The 26486-nt window shown below is 43.8% G+C and overlaps 1 protein-coding gene across 2 annotated transcripts in view; it reads right to left on the bottom strand.

The window, feature by feature from the left end:
- ACACB (acetyl-CoA carboxylase beta) overlaps positions 1-26486 on the bottom strand; it is a 1895698-nt gene that overhangs the window by 1149555 nt on the left and 719657 nt on the right. For both annotated transcript variants that reach the window (XM_086943101.1, XM_086943102.1), the window contains one exon: positions 14588-14687. In XM_086943101.1, coding sequence (XP_086799227.1) covers positions 14588-14687 — 100 coding nt within the window. The remainder of the gene's footprint in view (positions 1-14587; positions 14688-26486) is intronic.

Genomic DNA, 26486 nt, shown 5'->3' with positions numbered 1-26486 from the left:
ATTGTATTTCGCCGCATTTTAATCCACAAGCCTGACAGCACTAACCTGCACTCCTGCACCCTTTGACGCTCGGCTACCCGCACCTCCCCGGTCCACCACGGGACTCTTCCCGATTGTTGTGGGGGGAGGAGCGGAACAAGTAATTGAACTCCGGGCTAGAGGGGAGGAGGGCGCAGCGCTATTGGCTGACCCCAAGGCATCGCCCCCTGCAACACCCTCAAAGGACACATGTCTCTCTCCGCGCGGAGCGGACGCTCGCAGCGGGCGCGCCAAAGGCAAGCCCGTCTGTGCCCGTCCGTGACCGCCCAGGGCCAGGGGCCACAACCCCTGCTCGCTCGCCCACCATCGCAAGGAGATATAGTTCACGGCACCTACATCAACTAAGAAAAAGCTCCCTTGCCTCATGCTATTGCTCTTGGGACCTAGCAGCCCAAGACCCCATCAGCTGCCCCAAATGCGGCTTTTGCCTCCGCCCTACAGCCCCATCTAAGGCGATACAGTATAACACGTATCTTCTGAACTGTAGGTCCCTCCCTAAACACTCCATGGAAATCTCAATACTGCTGGAAAGTTGAAGCCCGACATTCTATTTTTAACTGAGACATGGCTGCAAGATCAGTCGGAACCTGATCTTGTCCAAACACTTACCCCGGGCTTCCAAATTCTCCGCAGCGACCGCAAGGAGGGGGACTAGCAGTCATCTATAAAAATGGGATTAAATGCCGGGGGTCCCCTCTTTCAATCCAGGATTGCGAGAGCCTTGCTTTCACCATAGAGCTCTCACACACCAGTACTTTTTCGGGGATTCTCATCTAGGACAGTTCCCTAGTGCCCTTCCACCAATTATTGCGAATCAGGCCCTTAGCCCTTCCAACTTTACCCTTCTAGGGAACCCTACAGATGCCACCGCTCAAGAAATGAATAGCAGTCTCGCGGCCCTGCAGTTAAAACAATATGTGTCTGACCCAACCCATAACAAAGGCCATCTCCTTGATCCCATATTTTCCAATTGTCCAGACTTACATACAGAAACTCCTCTCCCCCTACCTTTCTCATTCCAATATCCTGGTGCACTCCAGAACCACCCCTCCTCACTCCTCCAGAAGCTCGCAGAGGGCGCAACTGGTCAAAACTCCCCTTAGCGGAGTGGAGGTTATGCCTTGATTCCACTAGACCTCCCAGCACCGCCAACCCCCTGCTGGCTAATGAGAGATTCAACAAATGGATCTCTGCATCACTCGACTCTGTGCTTCCTAACAAACCCATTATACCGAAACGCAGCAGCAAGACAGCGTCCTGGTACTCCCCTGAACTCAGAGACCAGAAACGCATCTGTAAGAAATTAGAAAGGAAATGGCGCCTCGATTATTCCCCCTCCAGAAAAATCGAATATAGAGCAGGAATTAAAAATTACAAAGCTAGTATAAAATGCACACAGGCATCCTTTTTCGAGGGTAAAATCGCTGATGCTGCGTGCAAGCCAAAAGAAATATACCGCATTGCAAAAACTTTACTACATCTACCAGAAAAACAGGACCTCCCAAATACCCAAACTCACTGTGACAACCTGGCTGATTTCTTTGATCAAAAAATAGGAAAAATCTACACATCCTTTCACCAGCCCCTGAACGACACCAAAACTCTGTCACGAATTGAGCCTCAACCCCTTACCACACTTGACCACTTCCCCCCTTGGATGCAAATACTCTAGAACTTATTATGCACCAGGTGAAATCCGGCTCCCCCAACGACCCAGCACCTCCTCATGTCCTATTCTCAGTTGATGCTCACATTATCCCCACCATCTTGGAATTATTGAATAATTCCCTCTCCGCGGGCATCATCCCTCTTCCATGGAAGCATGCCATGGTAACGGCCCTCTAAAAAAAACAAATCTGGACCAAGACAACCCGGCCAACTACCGTCCAATCTCTCGGCTGCCATGGATGAGCAAACTTCTTGAAAAATATATAAACACTGTGGTTACAAGTTACTTGTAGACCAATAACATTCTGGACTCCACTCAGACCGGCTTCCGTCCCCTGCATGGGACCGAGACTGCCCTGATTTCCCTAACAGAGGAGGCTAGGAAGATCCTAGATAATGCCACCATTATCCTCCTTGACCTAAGTGTCGCCTTCGACACAGTGAACCACAACATCTTATTGCACAGACTCAGCAGCAGGGGAATAACGGGCCTGGCAATAACTTGGCTCAAATCCTTCCTGTCCAACCGATCTTTCCTGGTTTTCAAGGGCAATAACACTTCATCCAGCAAACCCCTTGGCTGTGGCGTACCGCAGGGCTCCTCCTTGAGCCCTACATTGTTTAATATTTACATGAGCCCCATAGCTGAGATCATCCGCCCTTTTGGTATAAAAATCATCACCTACGCGGATGATACTCTGCTAGTGGTGGCCCTCAATCCCTCCCAAGGCGCACAGAGTAACCTCAGGGATTGTCTGGAAGCAGTCCACAGCTGGATGACCTCCTCCTGCCTCAAACTGAACAGGGAAAAAACAGAGCTGATGCTCCTGGGTACCCCCACGAATAACACCATCGACTAACTATGGCCCCCATGCCTAGGAGCCGCCCCGTACCCAATGATAAAATCAAAAGCCAAGGAATTTGGCTTGATAAGCCCCTAAATTTTAACTATCAGGTGGCCAAACTTTACGCCGCCTGCTTCGGCCTATTAAGGCTCCTGCGTAAAATCCTCCCCCTCCTTCCGTTTGATGCCAGACGGACTATGGTCCAGGGCTTAATTTTGTCCCACCTGGATTTTGGAAATGCCCTGTACTTGGGTGCACCCCACTCTACCTTAAACAAATTACAAATAATTCAAAACTGTGCCGCAAGAACCCTCCTCTAAATTCCCCGTCTCTCCTCTGTCAAAACCAGACTCAGGGACCTACACTGGCTCTCAGTTAGGGAAAGGATCCAGTTCAAGGCAATGTATATCGCCCATCGATCCTTCTGGGGGACGGGTGCCACAATCAATCAACCCCTGAAAACCACCTACCACCCAACAAGACAGCTCCGATCAAGCACAGCCTTTCTGGCCCAAATACCAAAGATAAAGAGGTCCAGATGCGGAGGTCGCTCCTTTTCTTACAACGCGGCCGGGCTTTGGAATTCCCTTTCCCTCCAACTTAGATCGGAACCCAAATTGCTTGTTTTCCGCAAACTCTTGAAAAACCGGCTGTTCAATAAACCTGACTAGCACTGACCGCTGTTAACCAGTTGTGACGTCTGAGCGCTAGGACGCCTGAGGGTAGCTATCGCGCTTTATAAATGTTCTTTTCATTTCATTTCATTTCAGTATCTGGAGAAGTATCCAGTCTGCTGGCCTCCCCAAGTTCTCCATTGCAGTCCAAATTCTCCTCAGAGACTTACTGGATTTCAAGAGGGTCCCCAGACCCCTCCCATTTCTCTACTGCGCCTAGCACATCCTCAAAGTGCTTATGCGACAACATAGAACCTCTGAGTTCTGTCGACGTCAGAATCAGCGTTGATCTACGCCATTCCGGCTCCATGTAGTAGGGGATGAGGATGGGGCTTGAACCACCTTCAGGCTTCAGTGACTTCGCAGGCACAGTCTTCGGATTCGACTTCAGGGAAGGTCGCGTTGGCGTCGGACTGGATCTGGGATCGGATCCCTGGGGCCCCACCAGCGTCGTGGCAGGAGCCTATGGTTTCGAACCCAATGGGGCCCCTTCTGACTCCATGGGGATGGCACCAACGGGGCCGTTCCACTCGAATACACGGCGCATGGTCTCGTAAAACTCTTATTTAAGCGGTAGTCGCTCCAGCTCCCGGAAAGGGGGGAGACGCGAAGTCGACTCTGGCTCCGTGGAACCATGCCTAGAGTGTTGGTGCTTCTTACCTCTCTTGATGACGAACGCCAGTTGAGGAGTACCGAAGAGCTCGAAGGGAGGAAGAGGACTTAGGCTCCATAAGCTGTCCCAGGACCCCCTCTTCTTCAATCGGGGTCATGTCCTCCTCGGAGTCTCGCATGACAATGTCGACTGCCAAGCCATGAGTACCTTCATTGCCCGCTCCCTCAAGGTCTTCGAAGCCATCGCCCGACACTCCGAACACGACTTCGTATCGTGGTCGCACTTGAGACAACACAGACATATGCGGTGTGGATCCGTGACCCACATCATGCGGGAACAAGTCCTGCAAGGCTTGAAACCCATATTCCTCGAAGACACCCTCGCACACAAAGATGGAAATCCAAACATTTCGACAAAAGTCGACAAAAAGCCTGCCAAAAGCGTTAGAGGGGTAGCTATCCCTTGATCGACGCTTAACTGGCATGGAAAGAAAAGAACTGATGTCCATGCACCTGGGTGGTTCCTATATAGAAACCGCTACATCATAACCGATGCGGACGATGCCGTCAAGCAGAGCCAAATGGAGCCACCTCGCTTTGTGCCCAAGGGGTATTGATCTTTACAACAAGGGGTGGTGAGGCACAGAGTCTCTGAATTAAGCAGAAAGCTCTCACCCAGTCAAGAGATCAGGGCTAGATCCAACACCGTTTTTTAGCTCACTGCACCATCCCAGTTTCAGAACCTGGCTGTATGCAAATTAGTCTGTGCCTGTCCCAGTGCATGATGGGAACAGAGCAAACCAAACTACAAAAGCCAATTCTTACACTGGGAAGGAAACAAGCTCCCGGGGACCGGTTTCTGGCATTACAGCCGTCTTCGGCCCGGTTTGCTTGAATCCTGATGGTGCAATGAGCAAGGGTCTCACATCTGAGAATACCCTTCCACGCTTAGGGTGGAAAAAATATTTACAACAAGGGGTGGTGAGGGACAGAGTCTCTGAATTAAGCAGAAAGCTCTCACCCAGTCAAGAGATCAGGGCTAGATCCAACACCGTTTTTTAGCTCACTGCACCATCCCAGTTTCAGAAACTGGCTGTATGCAAATTAGTCTGTGCCTGTCCCAGTGCATGATGGGAACAGAGCAAACCAAACTACAAAAGCCAATTCTTACACTGGGAAGGAAAGAAAAGAACTGATGTCCATGCACCTGGGTGGTTCCTATATAGAAACCGCTACATCATAACCGATGCGGACGATGCCGTCAAGCAGAGCCAAATGGAGCCACCTCACTTTGTGCCCAAGGGGTATTGATCAGCAAAAGTTTCCGTATCAAGTCTGACACCTGGGAAATTCAAATGTAAGGAATGTGCAGCTAGAAGTCTCTATCAGATAATATAATTAATACCTCATCCACCCCATTTCCTTGATGATCACCCATAACATAACGTGATGAACACAGTCGAAACAAAAGGTGGGGTCCATGAAGACCAGATAAACAGACCCCTTTTTTGCCCTTAAATATTTATCAAACAGGAAAGATTTAAACATTGTTCAGTAGTACCAATTCCTTTTCGGAAGCCATATTGCACATCACAGATGATATGGTGCTCCTAGGCCCATTTATCTACGCGAGACAGTACTATTCTAGCAACAACTTTTAGAGTTGAATCAAGTGAAGGAATAGGCCTGTAACAGCAGGGATCTACTATGTATCCCTTTTTAAAAGTTGTCACTAGGATTGATTGATTGATTCCAAGCAGGCAGTATGCCCTCCATGCTACAGCTTTCAAAACGTTCTTAATAAATGGACCCACAAATCTGTCCTAGAAACATGTGTAGGAGAACCCAGCCAGGGCCAGGGGCTTTCACTTTTCTACTACTCACACTGGCATTACCAACTTTCTCAATGGAGAATACAATAAAACCTGCACTCTCGACATGACGCAACTCCGGGTGGTGTAGATTAGTGTCATCCTCTGAAGAGGAGGTAAAATCGATGAAGAGAAAATCTTTAATCGGCTGGTGGTGTGACAGTTTCAATAATAGGGATGGCAGGATCCTTGAAAAAAGGTGTGCTAATCACCTTCTAAAAGGATGAACTATCCCTCAATCTACTTGCTGTGGGTCTACGCCTCCAGGCCTCATGTTTTATTTATTTTTTTCAGTTAGTTACAGCCGATTTATAGAGAAGCCAAGCTCTCTTTACTAGTTCAGGGTTCCTGGGCTTACTAATCAATACTGTTTCAAGAGTTTGATGGGCCTATTGTTCCACCGTTTAGTCCTTATATGCCGGTCTGATGCCATCTTTAGGAGGACTGACAAACTTTTATTAGTCAAAAGACTATTGGAGTGAATTATTTTTTCAGGACTGACTGCATCATTCAAACAATATCCCACAAGTGTTTTAATTCACTAATGATTGTCCCTAAAAGCTTACCTTGATCAATGCCGCACCATTCAACTGAAAATCCATTCCGTTTGTCTATGTCTAGAACCTGAGAGGTACACACTGGGTTCTCAACCCCCCACCAAATCTTACAATTCAGTGACAGAGGATTGTGATCACTCGGACACAATGTGTGTACTGAAAGATCAGATGTTAACAGCTCACAATTCCTTGTCACCATAATACAGGCAATAGTACTGACTTTAATGTTGCCAACAAAAGTAGGTGGTATTAAGAAGAGCCAGGAGGGGGGCTAAAATATTGCTTATATGATAAAAATAACCATAAGGCTATTGAAACGTTTTCCATTTTCATTATGCATAAAGTGGGTCATATTTGTCCCATAGCATCTTCCAGACCACACGCCTCACTTGCAGGGTAATTACTCGTGTGCATTAAAATCACCTAGACACCCTAAAGATAAGTTAGCTTTCACAGTGTTCAAAAAAACTCTCAGGTCCTTAACAAGATCCATAATAATGCTTGCACTAAAATGAAATAAATAACAAAAATGAATAAAAACAAATTTCAGCTCTTTTACACTCTAGTTCTTCATGCCCAGGACATAGGTTGCTATAAAGATCACAAAGCCCCCTGTGCCTTCCCCTGACTGGAAGGGATAGCATCCGTACACAAGGAAGTGTACTCATCTATATGAAAAGGACCTTTAACCCATGTCTATTGCAGACCTAAAATATAATAATTGCTAATAAACTTCTTCCAGTCAGGGTTATTTATTTTCACGTTGATGCCTGCAAGGTTCCTATTTAGCATCCTGCTTGTCAACCAAGCCAAAGGCATTGGATGTAGCAGAATTCAGTTCTCAATAAATCCGATTGTTCATGTAGGGACTCAAAATCTAATGTTTTTCTCTCATAGGGTGATGACAGTTTTGTGTTCCGTTGCTTGTAAATCCTGGTCAACCACAGATCTGTTAAAAGTATGAACTAAGCAAGACCTTTGATAACATACACAAAAGTCACTGTATTTACAGACTGTGTCTCGATCGAAATCCCTCCCCAAGGCTTTTCTGATACTGTCATGTAGTTTATAAAAATAACAAAGTGGGACAGTAGTGATTTTAACACCAGTGGCCAATTTAGCAAGGATTCTTTCAACACAGAGAGCGGACCTAAAATTGACTACGACACAATTATCTATCAAAGTCTTCAGACTGGTGCCAATCCATGAGAAATGCTTGTTCAGTAGGTCAGAACCACTGCCCAGCCTGAATCCCAATCAGTATCCAACCTTATTCCACATTTCTCTCCAGCCTTCAACACAGTCACTGCGCAATCGTGGAAAGTCTTTCATGACTAAAACATTAGGTGTTGTAGGTGGTGGCAGCTGCAGATAATTCGGTTGTATGACACTCAGTGTCCATTGGGGTTCACCTTGAACCATAAGAGAAATGGGTTATGCCAGTAATATTTCCTTCATGACAAATTGACCTTACTTCCTTTCCGATGTCTTTTTGGTATGGACACTTGGTGCCTGAAGTAGAGACAATCCACTTAGTTGATGACCATTATCCTCTATATATAGGTCCACAGATTGGGGGTGGGCTTTATCACCGTGGCCTGCTTCAACTGAGATACCACTACTCATTTTGATTTGTATGACCTGCTCAACTTACATCTGCTTTACCAACGCAGTGCAATTGCCAACATCTTTCTCTAAAGAATCCAGCCTGCTGAGAATAGAGTTAAAACTTTCCATAATACATTTTTACAGTTGACATACACTATTAGCCATGGCCCCCTCGATCAGCCTAAAGAGGGGGATTCAGACTCTAGAATGCTGGATGGCTTGATTGTTGGGGCTTTTGACTGAAGGTTCCTGAGAACTACATGCTGACCTGGGTGATCTCTAGCCTTTTGTCTTGATACATTTGGGAAGGCGATTTGGCTTTTCTTTAGCAAGCAGCTGAACTCAGTGACCTGGTAATATAATTGTTTCAATAAACAATGAGTCATGCCCAATGCAAGGATTGGGTAAAGAATCATGCAATTGTTTCGAGGGAGCAGATGACATTTCTGACCCAGTAAAGGAACCACATTTCAATGAACAATGTTGGCAGTGCCAGCAGGGTTATTGGGGGGCCAGGTCTAGACCATCTTGGTGACTCTCACGGAGATTCTTCTCCACAATGCTTATCTCTTTATTAATGGCTCCCATGGCATTTGTGAGATAAGTCGCAATACTAGAGTGGTTGTTCTTACATACAGATAAGGCTGTCATTTTCTGTTTTCCCCCCAAGTTAAACAGCAGAATGTTAGAAAAAACGGAACCAAGACAGGTGGGCCAGCCCAGCCTCCGTCAGGCTCAGATAAGAATGCCTTGGCCCGGGCACAGCCCGCGCTGCAGGGCATATGGACGCCTTAAGTGGTGTGTGTACATCAAGCCCTTTCTCCTCCAGATGAGTGGTGAAGTCTGGGACGAGTCCTTTGCCCACAGACTGTGTCCTTGAATCAGCAATGTCAGCTCATTATCCAGACAAAGTCAGATGGTAAAAACAATTAGGGTCTAGGAGCCATGCTAGTGGAATATCCTAGATCACCACCAAATGGACAAGGCATACCATCAAAATGGCTTCAAGTACAGCTGCCTTGAAAGAGGCAGCCTTCCCCCATGCAAACAACACTAGAACCACTTTGTTTAAAGAATAGCAGAGCCCTATCACTAGAAGCATAGCACAACTAAGAGGTGTAAACTAACCTCTTAGTGGTGTTGGAGACATTCAGGCTCTCCAAAGTAATGGACCGCAACATGCTGTTTAATTACTGAGCAATTAATTACAAAGTGATAAAAGTGAATATACATTTTAACATGCACAGTCCAACTTTTTGAACATTAATGTTAATCAGAGTCATAACATAGATGAGGATTCGAATAGATAAGTTATTCAAGTATATAATAACTTGCCTTTTATACAGTGATTAATTCTAGCTTTCTGTTTCTAACCATTTTAAACTTAGTCACTATACCCCAGTGTAATGGTACTCAATGTATCAACTCAGAGGAAAAATTGAGGTATCATTGTAGAGAGTCGAATTTGTTATCTACAGGTCTGACCTAATGTCAGCAGTAGACACTTTAACTCTTGAGCTATTTTGTGGACTATGAAACTGAGAAGTTTTATTTTAACAGAAAATGACTTATATGAATCACTTCACTACAGCCCTCACAAGGGAATATCCTTTTAATGCATATGGGATACTTATAGGACAGCAGAGATGCACAGAATGTGTTTAAGCTGCACTATAAGATGTCTCCAAGGCAGCAGTATTACAGCTCATTGTAATATATGAATTATGCACAACAGGACAAGTTACTTACCTTTGGTAACGCCTTATCTGGTAGAGACAGGATCTAGCCGCAGACTCCTTATCTTAGAATCTTCCCCAGACGCCAGACTGGATCCTGAAATTTTCCCAGCAGTACTTCTGCACGTTGGTAGAGGGCGTCTAGCGACTCCATAGTGACATCGTCTCTCAAATGGGATGTCAACAGAGTCCATATAAGCCTGCCCCTAATGCGCAGACGTCAGTTTCTTTGTGACTATTTCCACGCCAACAATGCTGAGCCACTTGGAGAAACAGTCTCTGGAAACAGTGTCCCACAAAGGAAAAATTCTTGTATCAATAAGTAGAGAATAAACTAATAATAAACTAATAGTAGTATTATGCAAAAAGGGGATCTAGGAGACAACAGGGCCCTCAGTTCGCAGAGCCAGGAGGATGTGTGGGTCGATAAGGAATCTGCACCAAGATCCTGTCTCTACCAGATAAGGCATTACCGAAGGTAAGTAACTTGTCCATCTGACAGAGACATCTAGCCGCAGATTCCTTATCTCAGAATAAGATACCTAAGCAATACCATCCATGGAGGAGGGCTGTGAACTGACCTCACCAAAGATCCACAAAAAGAGAAGCCAGTCCAAAAGATACAAAGGGACCAGTCTTCCCAAAATCAATAGGTGAAGCAGGATGCTCACCTAGAGGACTGATCTCCAGGAAGGACTATGGAAAGCCCATAGGGAGAAGAAAGCTATAATACCGTAAGAACACAGTACAAAACCAGTAAAGAGGCAGCCCCAAAGGGATGCAACTTAAGATCGGGGAATGCAAAGGGACCAAGGATAACAGTCCACAGAGTCCAGGATTGAAACCAAATGGATGGAGCATGCACAGGGTGCTCAGCCGCAGCAACACCGTACAAGGAAAAAAATAAACATTCAATGATATAATGATGGAGAAAAGAGAAGGAGAGCAATGAAAGCTGAGGAGCATCACTAAGAAACAACAAGAGAGGCAAAGAAAACCTCAAAGGTATACAAGGCATCCTCCAAAAAATGTAACAGAGAAGCTCGCAGAAGAGAAGGAAGGAAACTAACAAATACTACCAAGAATGCTGAACCAAGTCACCAAGAAGGGTGTAGGTAAAATGCAGCGACGTACACCATATAGAAGACCAGACGACCATAAATGCACAGCACACTAATATATATACCAGAAATAAAAGACATCCACAAGAGATTTATGGAAGAGATACTTATATACATGCAGAGAGATAAACATCAAAGTACATACAGATAATAATGCGTAGAAAAAACATAGAAATTCCCGTAGACACACAAGTCATACAGGGGAGCAAAAGTACACACACTCCATCGAAGGGATACCACATTGTCCGCCAATGAGCGGGAGGACAAGAATTGGAGGAACAAAGGGTACTCCAAGAACAGAGGTAATCAGGTAGCACAGAAATAATACATCCTACGATTGTAAAGAAAAAATTACGAAAGTAACTGACGTAGAGACAGAAGACAAGGCTGGGAAACAGCAACACAATGCCTCATAAGAGGAGGTGGTGGAAGGTATTGCCCACTATTGGAAAACAAAGGCAACCATCTCAGAACCAACGCCACCGATTGAGGAAGGGTGCCAGCAGATGGTAACAGGTGGAACAAAGAATAAACAGAAGGTGTCACACCACCATGAAGAAGAGAAGAGGAAAAAGACCAACAGGGTGAAACAAAAAGGGCTGGCAGAGACTATGTGCAACAAATAGTTGACGTAGACAATCACACATCATCCAACCCTCCATGGAAACTTGAGAAACAGGTAATAAACCAAACTAAAGCTCAAAGCAAAAACTTAGAGTATAGAGTGTGAGGAACAAACCCCAGGGAGGGGGGAAATGCCCCAACATTGGTGCACAATGCATAAGCAGCAGAAATACTTAGTTGGACAGAAAATTTGGATATGCCAAAAGGAGAATAAATACCCTCTCCAAAGGGGGGATAGAAACTCTCTCAAATGGAGTTGGTCAGGCTGAGGTGCTGGGCGACGGTGGACCGGACTTTGCTGCTTTAGAGGCCTGCAACTGCATAGAGGTAGTACCTCTATCTCAAGGGAGTTTCTCTGGCAATTTACAAAGTGCTGAAGACTCTCCAAGGTTTGTCGAGGCTACACAGCGACAAGATGAGCTGGAGGATGGTGATTGTCGAGTTATGTGGCCGCAGGCAGGAGTTTGCACCCAACATCTACCGCAAGGTCTCCAGTTCTTGGTCCAACAGCATTTCTTTGTTCGTCTTCTTCATGTGTCCGTCGATACTAGGGCCTGGAGATGCTACCTAAATACAGAATTTAGGAGCGTTTACAAAGGTGTGATAGGTAGTGGCCAATGGACCCTTAACTGGGGTGCCTACACCCTCTATTATGCCCATCTTCTTTCGTAGGGGGACATAGCCCTAGTCCTGATTGGAGGAGTCCCACCATCTTCAAGAAGATGAGCACTGAAAAATGTGCTCGCCTCCAGCTCCTGAGGAGTGAAACTTGCAGAGGGGGCACACCTCCTATTCGTTCTTCATTTTCCCACCTGTCTTTCCACCAAAAGAGTGGGAGGACTGGAAAGGTGGCCTGCTCCTATCAGGAGAGGCTGGGGTCGTGGCTCAAAGGCAACAAGGCCTTTGAAGCTTTCCGCCACAGATTGCTCTTCCTGACCGTGGGTGGAGGAAGGTGTGAACACCTCTGCCCACAAGCTTTGTTCTCGATCTCTAAGCGTATTGGCGCTCAGCCCATGAGGTCAGAACTCTGTCTAATGATGGTAGGCTGGCTTAGGCTAGTTGGTGACAATACAAAGGGTTGGTAGGTCTCAGGGGCACCCCTCTAAGAGGTCCTCTGTGTTCAGCTAATAATAAATCTGACCCTGGAATCAATGCAGGTTTATTAAGACACAATGTTTGGTACCAAACATCCCATAATACAGTGAAACGATCATGGAGCTGGGGAACTCATTCAGGCTTCCCTGTTCATTTGCTGCAATATCCAATAATTGACATGGATACTGCAGGGGCATACCTACTCACTCAGGCAGATGTGTCCTCACAGGAGATTTAAGGCCTGCCAGAGGGGTGTCTTGCGTATATCCCCTGCAGTGTCTGTAGGCATGGCACACACAGATGTAGGTCATGTTGACTCTTCGATTTTGTCAGCACCACGGCGCGTAGTCTGCAATGGCACTGTGCATGGACTTGGTGAGGTGACCCTAGGGTGGCACAATTTGTGCGGCTACCCTTTGGATCCCTCTTCAGTGCCAATTCCCTAGATACCGGGGGTACCATTTACTAGGGACTTACAAAGGGTACTGCATTTGAGCCAATTGGGAAACAAAAGCTCAGTTTAGGAAAAGAGTGACCTGGTTGGCAGGGACCCTGTGCACTTCCAGTCGAAGTTAGATCATTTCTCAGGCAAAAAGTGAGGGTTAACCATGTCCAAAAAGGATTTTTCCTACAAGAGTATAACCGAAAGTCGATTGAGCATGCCTGCCAGAGCAAAACTCGCCTCCGTAGCCAAACTAGGAGGAGACAGAAGGCTGCAGAAGATTCAAAGCCATTGGTGTCACCCAAATCAAGTAACCAGCTACACTGCATACGGGGTGGAACTGTGTCCGAAATGGGAGGGGGATACATCACAACCTTGGTAGTACTTGAACAACCATGGTCCTCAGACGTAAAAAACAGAGAAGTGAGACAGTCAGCTTCATTGCCACCATATCCGATTCTGTACCCAAAGCCGGTCGATGCAGAGAAGGTATTGCCTCAACATCGGAAGGAGCATTGAACGGCATCAGCAGCACCACCATTGGAGCCGGTGGACAAGAGCCTGACGCGTATATTGGGATCATGGCAGAGGAGAAGCCGAAGGTGGGAGCCTTGATGGGCTGTGCACCGGCGTTGCTAAGGCTCTTAAGTCCGGTAAGACACTGGAGGCCTACCTGAAGCTGAGGGAGAACCTGCTGGCGCGGACGTAGGCATGACCTAAGCACTTTCACGGGCCCAGGGGCGTTCCAGAGGAAGGTTACGAACCAGAAATAGAATGAAGAGATTGAGAATATGGTCTCATTCGGGTCAAGGGCGCCTGCAACCAAGGAGAGGAGAGGAGAAGAGAAGCAGGGCGGACTCATGTCCCAACACTGCAACAAAAGAGCAGGGACCAGCGGTAGGAGACAAATGCGGGAGACGCTGTGACTTCGACTGCCGAGACTTACCTCTGGACGTTGAAGGAGAATGAAGTCCGCAGGAACGGCTACTAGAGCTGATGCACAGTTTGTCCGTGGAGCGTGTAGGGGACCGAAGACGAGGAGAAGACTTTGATGACTGGGACATCTGGGCCACAAGAAGCTTCACGCATTTGTCATAGATAAGGTGCTCACCCAGACACTGCATGCAAACTGAGTGAGGATCCTTGGCGGACATTTGTCATCCACAGGACTCCCAAGGCTTGAACCCCAAGGACATCGAAAAGGGTAGAAAAAGGGTAAACTGCTTCGTTGATGAAAAAACATCAAGCATGCCAAAAAATGGCTTGAGGAACTGCAGTGAGGATTCGTTTTGCTAGGGCAGAAAAGAAGGGACTGACGTCACCGCATAGGGGGAGGGCGTATATGGACTCCGCTGAAAACACATTCGGGAAATAACGTCGCTATGAAGTCGCTCAAGGCCCTCTACCGATGTGCGAAGGGACTGCTGGGAACATTTTCAAATCCAATCTTGCGTACTGCTGGGAACATTTCCAGATCCAGTCTTGCGCCTGGGGAGGATTCTGGGATAAGGAAACTGAGGCTAGATGTTACTATCAGATGCAAAAATGTACTTATTATTTAACAATAATGGTACTGCAGAAAGACATTGTAGAGTTATTCACAATGCAATAAAAAGGTCTGTCCACCAAAGGGGTGATCATTTGAGAATAATGCTGATGCACAGAATATGGTGTTAAGTTTTCACATGGACAAACCTTATTGTCCTCTTCATCGTAAAATGTAGATCGTGCCTCACTAAACAAGGGACTGTCCGTTGGTGGATCCGCAAAACACGCAATCACTTCATCAAAATTCCTAACAAAAGAACACATCATGTTAGTTTGCTTTCTGCTTACCATTAAAAAGTGCTGGTTTAATATGTTTTGAAGCAAAATAGCATACCCGTAATAAGCTAACATAAAATGTATGAACGACGGTGTGCAACATTTAGTTTAATTTTGTAAGATAAAATACATCATGCAACAAATAATAAAAGGTCTCTAAATTGGACAAGATCTAATAAAAGGCGTTGTGTACTGGCAGGGTGCTAGCTAGAACACTGGACAACATTTACTTATAATTCAATACAATGAATTCTACAATGAATTAAGTTATCAGAGTCTTTGCAGCACAAAATTCATAGAAGCAAGTACAAACGAGCATAGGCAAAGCCGACTGATCTCGTCTTTCAGAAGCAAGGCAGACATATTGCTGATGCATTTTGCCAATGCTGTTTCAGCATCAGCAGAAAGTAAAACAGTTGCATGTTTGCCGATGTTGAGCAGCATCAAAATAAAATGATAAAAAAAGTGTGATTATGTACAAGTGTGCATGAGTCATTGAGCAGCTGCCATTTTTTATCCACCATTCCAAGATGGCAGAAACATTTTGGAGCAGTAAATGAAAATAAATTAAGTGCGTGTGCAAAAGCATCTGTCAGCAAACTGCATCTGCCAGGCTTTCAAAAAAAGTTTAGTTTTTATAAATATAAAAAAAGAGGGGCAAGGGAAGGGGTAAAGAAGCAGCAGGGGATGGAGGGGAGGAAGTCAAACCACCAATCGGTTGCAGCAGTGTCAGCAATATTGGATTGGGAATGGGGGCAGACAATCAACTGGGGAGTGGAGCAGAGGGGTTTGGAGGCGGTAAAAATTAGGCGAAAAAACATGAAAAAGCTGTGGAGGAGGTGGTGAGCAACATAGAGTGGAGGGAGGGTTATGAGGGAGAAGCAGCACACAAAAGAGAGAGCAAGATAACACTAGCACTTGCATGGAATGCTAGATGAAAAAGAAAACAATAGTTCCCTAAATGCAAGCGTCAAAGGAAACAAGTCACTCAATCAGAGTCCTGGTAGGAGGTAATGTTTCAGAGCAGGTACAAACAGTAAACAGAGAGGAAAGAATCATGGAAATTAGAGAGAGAAGAAAGTTGTCCAATCAAGAGCAAAGAGAGACCCAAAACCTTCTTTTTGTGAATATTTTAATGTATTAGAGATAACAGGTCTTCGGCAACAAGCAGACTGTAGGTGAGACCTAAAGATATATCTGGAAAAGGGCTTAGCAAACAATGTAAAACAACTGTAGATGTAAGGAGAAGTTACACATGGCATAGCATACTTTAAATGAATATTCAAGGACCACATACATTGGAGACCATTACATAAATCTTTAAAATGGGATTGATAGCTTCGATTTCCAGAGACTGTAAATCATTTGTTATTACACACAATGAAACATAACTTAACTCTGTGGCTAGTAGATTGTGAATTTTTCATTCAAGTCATACAGAACCATTCTAGATATGCTAAAGATGAATGCCCGAATAACAATTTGAGAAAAACAAGCTAGTTTCCAATCCCAAACACTAGATGTGGAATACACACAGCATGCAAATCTACATCGGATTCATGATGAAAAATAGTCCTTACTGTTTCCTCAAATCAGTGGTAATTATTTAACTGACTCTGGAAGAGGGAGAGAATGGGTCCACAGGTAGGATTCGAACACCAGTTCCAATCAAAATGTTATTTTGCTATTGGGTACTTTTGCACCAGAAGCACCCTTTCAGAGGGGCTTGGGTGTGCCTGTAGCAAAACATCGGGGAAAAACCAAACATAGCTAGGGTTTTTACTATTTTAGGGACCACTGAGTACACACAGAATTGGACCTTCACCTCTATGAAGTAGATAGGTAGCCTTAGGTGCTTCTGCGCATTCTCACAGACCGCAATATGGGTTGGGGTCCCTGCATCAGGCTCAGCATCAGAAGGGACAAAGGAATAGGATGGAGCTTCTGGGAGGGGAGAGAGACTTGCGAAAAGGTCAGTAAAAGTGCATCGGCTTGCCAGGAAGAGTAACTACTCACGGGTGGATCACCTGAATGTTGTAAATGATTGTAGTCTTTCAGTCTTGTCCACTATATCTGCGTGTCCCTAGCTCAGACAGCATTGAAGTCTATTGGGCATACGGATGGATGGATGGTCATCCTACCCAATGGCTCCATACAATGAGAATGCATTTGATACTCCAGAAAGCTCTTAAGCAAGTAAGAAGACAGTCAGTACTTTTATGGTGGAAAATCTATCCACTTGAGACTAGCTGGGAGAGAATGGAAACTTTGACACACTGATGCCCTGGAAGTACCACTACAAGTCCAGCAGGAAAAAAATTAAGGTTAAACTTGCTTCAAAGCATAGGCCAAAGAGGCCCAATGTATTGTGTGTCTCTTGCGAAAGTTTGATTCAATCACACATCATGCCTTCTTCTAAGTTTTGGTTGTCAGTGATAAGGACAGCTTTGCTGGGTATTCCTTGGAAACTGGAATAATGTAACTGCTTTGAGTTGGAGCTATGTCTTAATTCCAAAGTTCAACGCAGATACAACAAAAACTCTGTACGAGTAAACGAAACCCGTACAGAAAGTTAGATGAGCCCTCCCTATAAAGTACTGATATTGACTACAGCAGTAAGCCAAAAGAGAAACCCTGGCAACTCATGCATGAAAACCAGGGACACATATTCAAAGGGGTTAGCGTAACTTTGCTGTGGGGAACATGATCACAGAAATCTTTAAGGTAGATGGAATCTGAGACAAGCATGAAAGTACCATGTCCACAACAACACACTGTGTTGAAACACAAATGCCTAAATGAATGGTTAGCAAAGTAATTTATAGGGCCAGTAAGCTAAGGAGTGTCTTGTAATGAAGAAGGGATAAGTAATCCTTCTGGACACTTAAGAATTGTAGAGATATGGCACTTCAGTTCAAGACATTCACGCACGGAGATAAAGAGTCATTTAAGAGATAATATATGAAAAATGCATACAGTATGTTTGAAAAAAGACAGGCAGCTTGCTAAAGAATACAGATTTACCCCTAAGAGAAAAAGAGGTCTCTAGCGGCAAACAAATAGACACTACTATGGAGGGAGAATATGAGAAATGCATGGCAGATGAGTATTTGAACCTTATGTGTGATAATGGTAAGTACAAGAATGATGATTTTGGGGGTGACTCGAGGAGGTATTTTAAGATGCCAAAGAGTAGGTTAAGCTTTCTACTTTCTGGTTCATGTTCACCTAAAGAAAAACACATTAAAGGTCGCCATAGCAAAACTATTTTGGAGAAGTAGAATATACATTACCCATGATAAAAACAATACAGTGGCCTAGATATACTGTTTGTATGTATCATCTCTATGTATGAGGACATGGATAAGAAAACATACTAATGGAGACCAGATCGGGAATGTTTACATCCACATTTGGAAATGAATGTGTGAAATATCAGACAAGTATTATTTTCTATTCGCCCAACCACTGGAGCCACCCTCTCTGTATGGGATTACTTGAGCAGCACAATGGGCTAACCACTCCTCCCTCGCCATTTACTCCACTCTTTTGCAATGTGGACTTAAGACTGGGGTGAGACCGCGATCAATTGAAGATAAGGAAGGAGACGAGAGTGCTTTAGACTAGAAGACACATTTGACAGAGGTGTGGGCCACACATTTGAAGACATGAAAAGGGAGTTCATACATTCTGAAGAGGAACAATTCCACTACTGACAATAGAGGCACTGGGTACTCCACCCTGCTTTGATGGCAAGGACAACGAAAGGGTTATTATTTTTCGTGAGGTTCCTCAAAACACTGTCTTTTAATACATTTAGTGTATAGGAAGTATTCGATCCTTAACTCACAGCACTTAAGTAGAAAACTTCCATTTCAACTCAAATGGGAAAGGGTGCTAAACATCACTCTGTAAGTAAGACAAAGGGAGGAGACGTTCCACAGAATAGCTAACTTTGTGAGACATGAGCAAGTGGAAGAAGTGATCTACATGATTCTTTATAGGTGGCACTATACACTGGTCAAACTAAGTCATCTAAACCAGCGGTTCTAAACTGGGGTCTGCGAAACATTCCAAAGAGGTTCGCAGGCAGCTGTTTTAAAAGCAATGCAAAGTTCCTTGTAAAACCTGCAGTTTTCCGGCAACAATAAGTGTCAAGATAACTCCTGTGATTAATGTACCTGTTGGAGAGAGCTGGGAGTTTTGTCAAGATGCAGCTTTGACTCATCTATGGTAGCGCAGATGGTTAATATGCCTGCTGCGAAGATTGTGTACCATGAATTTTAAAGACCAGTATTTTACATGCATAGATAAGTGGGTTACTGCTTTTGTCACAGAGATTCTTTTGTTACTGTGCAGTTCATAAGTTACAATCATAATCTAGCACAGTGAGCTATGAACTGCCATCAAAGAGCTGCATGCAAACTGCATGGTATAAGTAAGTTATGTTTTTTCCCAGTCTTTCTATATCCTGATGCTGCTAAAAAGGTTTGGGTAGGAATGAATTGTTGTTATTAAAGTCAACCCTAACCACTGAATTATGTTCTGAATCCTGAGTTTGTGCTTCTCCAGACCAATCACTCTTAAAACATGCCTACCAGTATGTATGACATGTGAATCCTACACGTTGTGGTCTCCTTTGCCTTATGAAACAATTTCTATACACATTTACACACGTATGAGTCACTGTCTCTGAATGTGTGTGATGTGAAGTGCTCAGACATCCTACACTGGTATAAGAGGTGCTTTAAAACAAATGAAATACATGTGACAGAAAGGGCTATGGAGAGATGAGAGGCACTGTTGGAGGGTGATAGTGAGGGAAATCAATGAAGAGCCCCTACCAAGACTGTAGTCGACACAATGCCAACGACAGACGCGGAGCGGACCGACGCCACCTTCCGACGCGCAGAGGTACTGCTGACGAAAAACTTTCCGGAGCCAGCCTGAAGCCTGGGGGTAATTCTAAGGTAAGGAATCTATACCCATCGTGTTTCTTTCAGATTTCATCATTTACTATGATTTGAAAGCGGATACAATTGAATATATAATGATAAATGTGTTGTAGAATGCACCATTTTCCCCACATTTTCTTGGGAAGAGAGCCCCCTTAAAGCCATCCTTTGCATATTTTTTCCAATATAAAATAATAAAATCTTTAATAAATCAATTATTGTTTGGTGTGTACTTGTTTGTGTATTTTTTGCAAATTACTCTTTTAATGTTTGAAATGTAAATCGCATAACTTGATTGGGGGTCCACGGCTTCCAGTAATGAATCAGTGGGGGTCCTCAGGAGTCAAAAGGTTGTAAACCACTGGTCTAAACCAACAAAAACAAAGGAGTGCTGACTGCTTAAGTTTCCCACAGATGGTACTTCCTGATAGGCTAATCTAGGAAACATTCCCTCTACACACCGCTGTAGGGAAAACTATCTCCAATCTCTTTTTAGTTATTAAGAAAGTATTCTTGTCACTTGGGGGGTAAGGAGCAGGTATTATTAGCAGAGTCTGAATACAGAGGTTATGGTCTGTGATCGGGCATGAGAAACTAGCCTATGAAACTCTGAGGTTAGAAAAGACATTTTGTGAACTATGGAACCCGATCAACCTTTACCTCAGTCGAGGTTACAGAGATCAAAGAAACTTAGAATTCTGGGTCAACTTGATAGAGACAAATAGGGGAAGACTTTAAAGTGGGTCAGAGGGTTAGTAGTTAGGTGTCCAGAGGGAGCCATAAATTGGTTTAAGTGGAAACAATGGGCAATATACATTGTTTACATTGAGGGTGATTGCTTTTTTCTTCTGGGGAAAAAAGTGATGGGTATGTTGGTTTTCTGTTGCACTTTTCACTTAAATCGTAATAAAAATCACGGAAACCTAATTAATGCCTTTTGGAAAAATGGCAGGAAATCTAGGAATCGCCTAGATAGGTCTCTAAAGGTATAAAGGTAATAGCAATTTTTATAGCGTTTAATACCTTCAACAAGAGCTTGATTCCAGGCAGCACACTGCTGCAAAACCAACGGTTAGTGGTTAGTCCAGTATTATTGGTTATTGGGATTAGTCTTGCGCGCTTCAGCAAACCATTCCATGCAGTCTCTCCTGTGTCTTTAAGGTGGACTCAATTGACTTTGACTTTGACTTTTGACTTTTTGAGCGCACAGCTGCCCCAGCGAAGGGGCGTTAATTAATTAATTAATTAATTAATTAAGTAAATTAATAGGATTTAGTTGTGATCATCACTGGGAGGGGAAGAGGGGATGTGCGCTCATGTACGTTTGTTGGGATTAAAAAACGTTGGCGGAGATTAGGTACTGTTACAGGCGTATGTAACAAGCACGTGACAGAGTAGGTTGTGCACAGAGAGAAGAGGAATGCAGAGGACAGAGTGGAAGGACACGGGCATTTAAAAGTAAAAGGAGAGGCAACAATCGTAAGTTTTAATTTAAGGTACGTTTTTTATGACTAACTTTAGGGACAAAGAGTTTTAGAAAAAAAACATTATTAGCTTTTGAAGATTGTGCTATAGAAGGTACTTCTGATATACACTAGAATCAGGCAAACCGTCTTTCCGCCGCTAAACTACTGCTAAACTACCATTTGCTTGTTTATGCATTGGTTTCCCGAAGCCCTGTGTTAATTAGCCTTTGGACTTACTGAATCAGGCGATTGCCTTTTAGTGCCCTCCTTCCTATACACGAATGTCAGCAGGTCCTTTCCAGGCTACCGACTCTTTGTGTCCAATGCTAACTTATCCCTTCACAAGTGCATATCAGTCCTGCTTAGGTTTCCCCTGCCTACTCGGTCAATACCTCTATGTCTTAATGCGGAGGACAGAAGAATTCCATTGTTCTGATTGTGGACGTCATATACTTAGTAGTGATCTCTTTGTTCTGAGAGAATTTTCTCGGTTTTGATTTTTGGTGCAGTAGCCGTGGTGGCAGTGTATGGGCAAATGCCAACTATCACTGCAACACTGCCTGACACGTACAGTGTTTTTCAACAACTGATATTGCCTTATGGAAACTAGTGTTGATGTACACTAAGATCGCCTCACTGTATGCACCAAATATTACTCTCTGTGGTCTAACCACATCCTCGGGAACACTCACAGTGCGTTATCTGAGTCAGTGGGAACAGGAAGGGGTGTTGACAGTGGGATCCCTATTTCAGGATAGTACGCTACTGTCAAATGCAGATTTCGTGCTCATGTAAGTGGTCCCCAAGACATTATTTTTGATACATGCCAACATAGTCCAATACATGCAGCAGCATTGGGCCCAAAATGGGAAAGAACCCGACAGGCACGAATTTCTTCAGGCAGTACACACCCTAGGTAATGGGAGGTATCTTATTCCCTGGCTCCATCACAAGCTTCGGGCACATCTGGAGGTGTCGCTGATTACTTTAAAACAGACTTGGGAAGCAGGTCTCATTTGGGAAATCCCAGATAAAGACTGGTCACATATGCTTGAATATCCCAAACATGTCTCACGCAATTCTAGATTTACATTTATCCAGTTTTCTATTCTGCACAGGGCGTATCTAACACCACATAGGCTTCCTTAGATTTCTCCACCAACTCCTCAGGCTGCTCCTGTTGTAAGGCTTCAGAGGCTGACCTCTTACATATGCTACGGACTTGTCCCTGTTCATCCACGTACTGGGCCACGGAAGCATTAGCCTTATCTGATGTTGCGGGGTTAGAGCAATGAAGCACGCCGGCGCAGTGTCTTCTTAGCCTCCATCCTTGAGCTTCTAAGATAGTATTACCCTGTGTGGATTTGGCTTTATTATTGGTGAAGAGGCTCAAAACTCAACAATGGACATCCCCGACCGATCCGAGGAAGAGACCAATGATGAGACGAGGTGGCCCACTGGGGACTTGTGGAGAAATATGCTCTTCATTGAGAGGAGTATCGCGGCCCCGCACAAAACCCAACTCCCTAGAATGGGATGCTCTTTTAGAGGGGTTTAAGGTGCAGGACATGGCACTTGGTTAACCGTTTCTTGCACATACTTTACAGCGATTCCCAATGCAGATGCTGCTCCGTTGGAAACCCCATTACACCCAGTGTCAACAATGCTGTGGGTTCTCTTCTAGTTAACAATTATGGATGGTGGCTTGGTCAGGTCCCTTCTCTTCCTTGTCCGTTCAGGTGTAAGGTCTTTTTAGCCTCCCCTCGCATGCTTACATCACTTCTATATCCCCTCTTGTGTGTTGATGCATATTCGAGTTTCCTAAATTAGGTGCCGTGATCAAAGGGATCGAGGGGGTGATGGAGTTTATCGTTATTTAGTTTCACTACAATGAGATCTCCTGAAACATATATGACATCATTGGGGCTCTACGTAACAATATTTACTTACTCGCTGTTAATCCTATGTCAATTGTTGCTGTAAGTACTGTCATGTCTAAACAAAAAAGCAATAAAGTGTGTGTAAAAGCAAACTGTTTATTTTATTTTGTATTTTTTGATTACAGTATTCTCCCCTGCGAATTTTTGGTGGAAATGGGTAAGAAATAGAGCTTTTTTAATGCACAAAATCCAAAACTGAACACAAAGTTAGGAGAAATTGATAGTGATTTTGGCTATTCCGAAGGCCTTGCTGGAAACATCTGCACCCACTGCTGCACATAATAAAGCACATTAGAACAATAATCTTGGACTAAAATATGTAAGATTCAATCCTTTAAGTGATACTTCCCTCATGATGCCCATAGCCCCCTCCCCCGCTCTACATGTTGAACCCTTTTTTTATAAATATTTGGGGAACTCTGGCACCTTAGCTTACCCTTTTCCACACACAATAACTAGGTCAAATTTGTGTCCATTTTCCAACATTTGGAGATTCTAAAGGTACCCCAGAGTTGGTTGTTTCCGATAAAGGGGTGAAACAAAATAGCTAAAATGTGGGGAAATAGTTTTTTTTTCGAAAAAACGTTCCTATCAAGAAACTGTGCGTTTTATTTTTCAACTGAAATGGTTTGCTGTGCTATAATGACCCCCTTCTTCCCAGCTTTAAGAACAGACACTGTTGTAAAAAAAGCATTTCTTTTACAAAACATGTCTAGCAATTTTTATTTTTTTTAGTGCTAGTCATTTCCTATTTTTAAGATTTATACTTACTTGCAGTTTGTGGGGGAAAGAAGTGTAAGAAACAAGAATGAACCTAGAAGCTGTAAAAAATGTTTAAAGTAGGCATAATATGAATTCCGCAATAGGCCATTTGTGTGGTTCCCTCATGATTTTCATAGAGGCACTAACTGCTGAAATTAAAAGCTATGAAAGTAGGAGAAACATAGAAATAGTTCATAATGTTTTCTTCTGTAGATCTTTGATGGTTTATCTCCAAAAGTACTATATCATTACATCTTTAAACTCTTACAGTTGAGACATATAGCGTTTATCAGTCAAAAATCATGTGACATCCAGTGCCATCAACCAAGCTGCAACTTATGATTTTTTTATTTTGTTTCGACCGTGCATACATCCATCGGACACACTGAATGAAAATGGGTATAAAGAACAGCTATGCACATTGCCAGGAATAAATAGTTCAGTGACATAGCCCTAGTTACAACAAGAACGGATTTGGGGATGGGCGGTAGTATAAGAATAGGTGCTATTCGTGTGACAATGAATTTGGATTACCAATAATATCTGGTGATTCAACGGCATTTTACAAAATGTGTTTTTTGCACACTTACATTTGAAAGACAAAAATAGAGATAAATTAACTAGATAACAACAAATGTTCTAAATTGTGTGTTCCCACACTTCTCCAGATCAAAACAGTACCCCGCATGAGAGGTACTGTTATATTGGGCAGGAAGAAAAGGTTGCATAAATGTCATGCTGTTTCTGCATTGCAAGTACCTTCACCTGCCATCTTTCATGAACCCCGGAGCACCTCTAGAATGTATGGAAATTCTACTAGTATCAAAACGTTCCTCAACAAAATCTTGCTACCCCTTTATTTGAGAAAGATTCTGTATTTGGTGCCTGAATCGAACTTACAACTAAATCCCTTTTTAAGAAAAAGTAATCTTACCATATCTACATCATCTGGCAAAATCAAAACTACAAATGTCCTCCATCTGGAGGCTAGAACAGCCTACAGAAAGTCTCCCCAACAGAAATCTTTCTTTAGATTCTGTGGTAAAAGAATGTATGAAAGCCTTAAAGTTTATCTACCAATAAATACACCAGCTCCATCTTGGGACCTCAATCTAGTTCTATGTAAGCAAATGGGTCCTCCATTCGAAATTATAGATAAGGTCAATAATGCAGCACCTTCCATCGAAGACCATATTTATCATTCTAATCACATCTGCTAGAAGGGTTATTGAATTGTAGAAGGGTTATTGAATTGTAGGCTTTATCGGCTAATAGGCTTTTACTAATTTTAACTCTAATGGAGTAGTTTTAAGGACGCATCCAGCTATCCTTCTAAAAGAAGTGCCTGATTTCCATAGCAACCAAACTGTTACTCTTCCTTCGTTTTTTTCCTAACCCATTAACTCCAGCAGAGAGATCCCTGCACTCACTAGACGAAAAGGAAGTCTTAAAGTACTATCTAGACAGAAATAAAACTATCAGAAACTAAACCGTAATTCAATAACTGTGGTTACATTAAACAAAGTCTAGCTAGTTCCAAACATTCAATTGCAAGATGGGTAGAAGCATAAATCCCACTACCTTATCAGATAGCGCGACCACATATACCTGGTGGACCCAAAGCCCATTTCACTAGCGGAAAAGCAACCAGTATAGCTTGAGTTAGAAATAGTTTAATCACGGAGATCTGCAGACCTGGAAATCTGGTCACTCATTCAATACGCACAACTCTCTTGATTCAGACACTCAGGCCGAACCCAACTAGGACATGAAACACTCAGGAACTTTTTTTAAATATTTCCTTAGTTAGTTTTACATATTTCCAACTGTCTACATCTACTTGTGCAGCTCCTTTCTTGTAGAACTACTGCTTTATGTAAGTATATTGATATATTACCTACTGGGGGTCGCCAGTAGGTAGTTATAGTTAGGACCTCAATTGCCATAGGAAATCTACAACATTCTATTTGGAATAACTTTGGCGCCGGTTGATGAATCTTCGCAAAATTTGCAGAACTGGTGGGGCGCTCCGGTCCGCTCCTATCCTGAAAGTCTCGGGGTGATTCGTCAAGCGGGGGGCGAGAAAAAAGGGGGTCCCAAAACGTGGTTTCCCCATGTAATTTTCCATAGGATCCTTTCAACGCGGCTACAGCTCGAACTGCTGAACATAATTACACCAAATTTGGCAAAGAGGTAGTCCTTAGTTCAGACTTGTGCCTTTTTCTTAAATGGTGTAAATTCGTGCAGTAGTTCCTGAGAAAATGACATTTAACCCTTCCCATGCTGGAGACGGAACCGCTCCGTCACCAGCCTCGGTCGCGCTGTGCTCGTGACGGAGCGGTTCCTTCACGGCCCACTCGGCGCGCCTGCGCGGCGCTGATTTTGCACCTGCGCTGGACGTTCCATTGAGCAGGCGGGGCGGGGACGGAACTGCTCCGTCAAAAGCACAGCGCGCCCGCATTTCATTTTATTTGCGCATGCTCAATTACAACATACCCAATCACAGCTCACACCCAGTGACATCATGCTCAACCAATCATCCTTCTGCAAAGGATTTATAACCTGCCAACCTTCTTGAACTTTTCCTATTCCGCAGCCACAGCCATTCATAGTGTTCGTATCCACGTTTCGTAATTGAGCATTTTTT

The sequence above is a fragment of the Lissotriton vulgaris genome, chromosome 11 (assembly GCF_964263255.1).
Source record: "Lissotriton vulgaris chromosome 11, aLisVul1.2, whole genome shotgun sequence".
Classification (NCBI taxonomy): domain Eukaryota; kingdom Metazoa; phylum Chordata; class Amphibia; order Caudata; family Salamandridae; genus Lissotriton; species Lissotriton vulgaris.
This window is presented reverse-complemented; position numbering and strand designations above follow the sequence as displayed.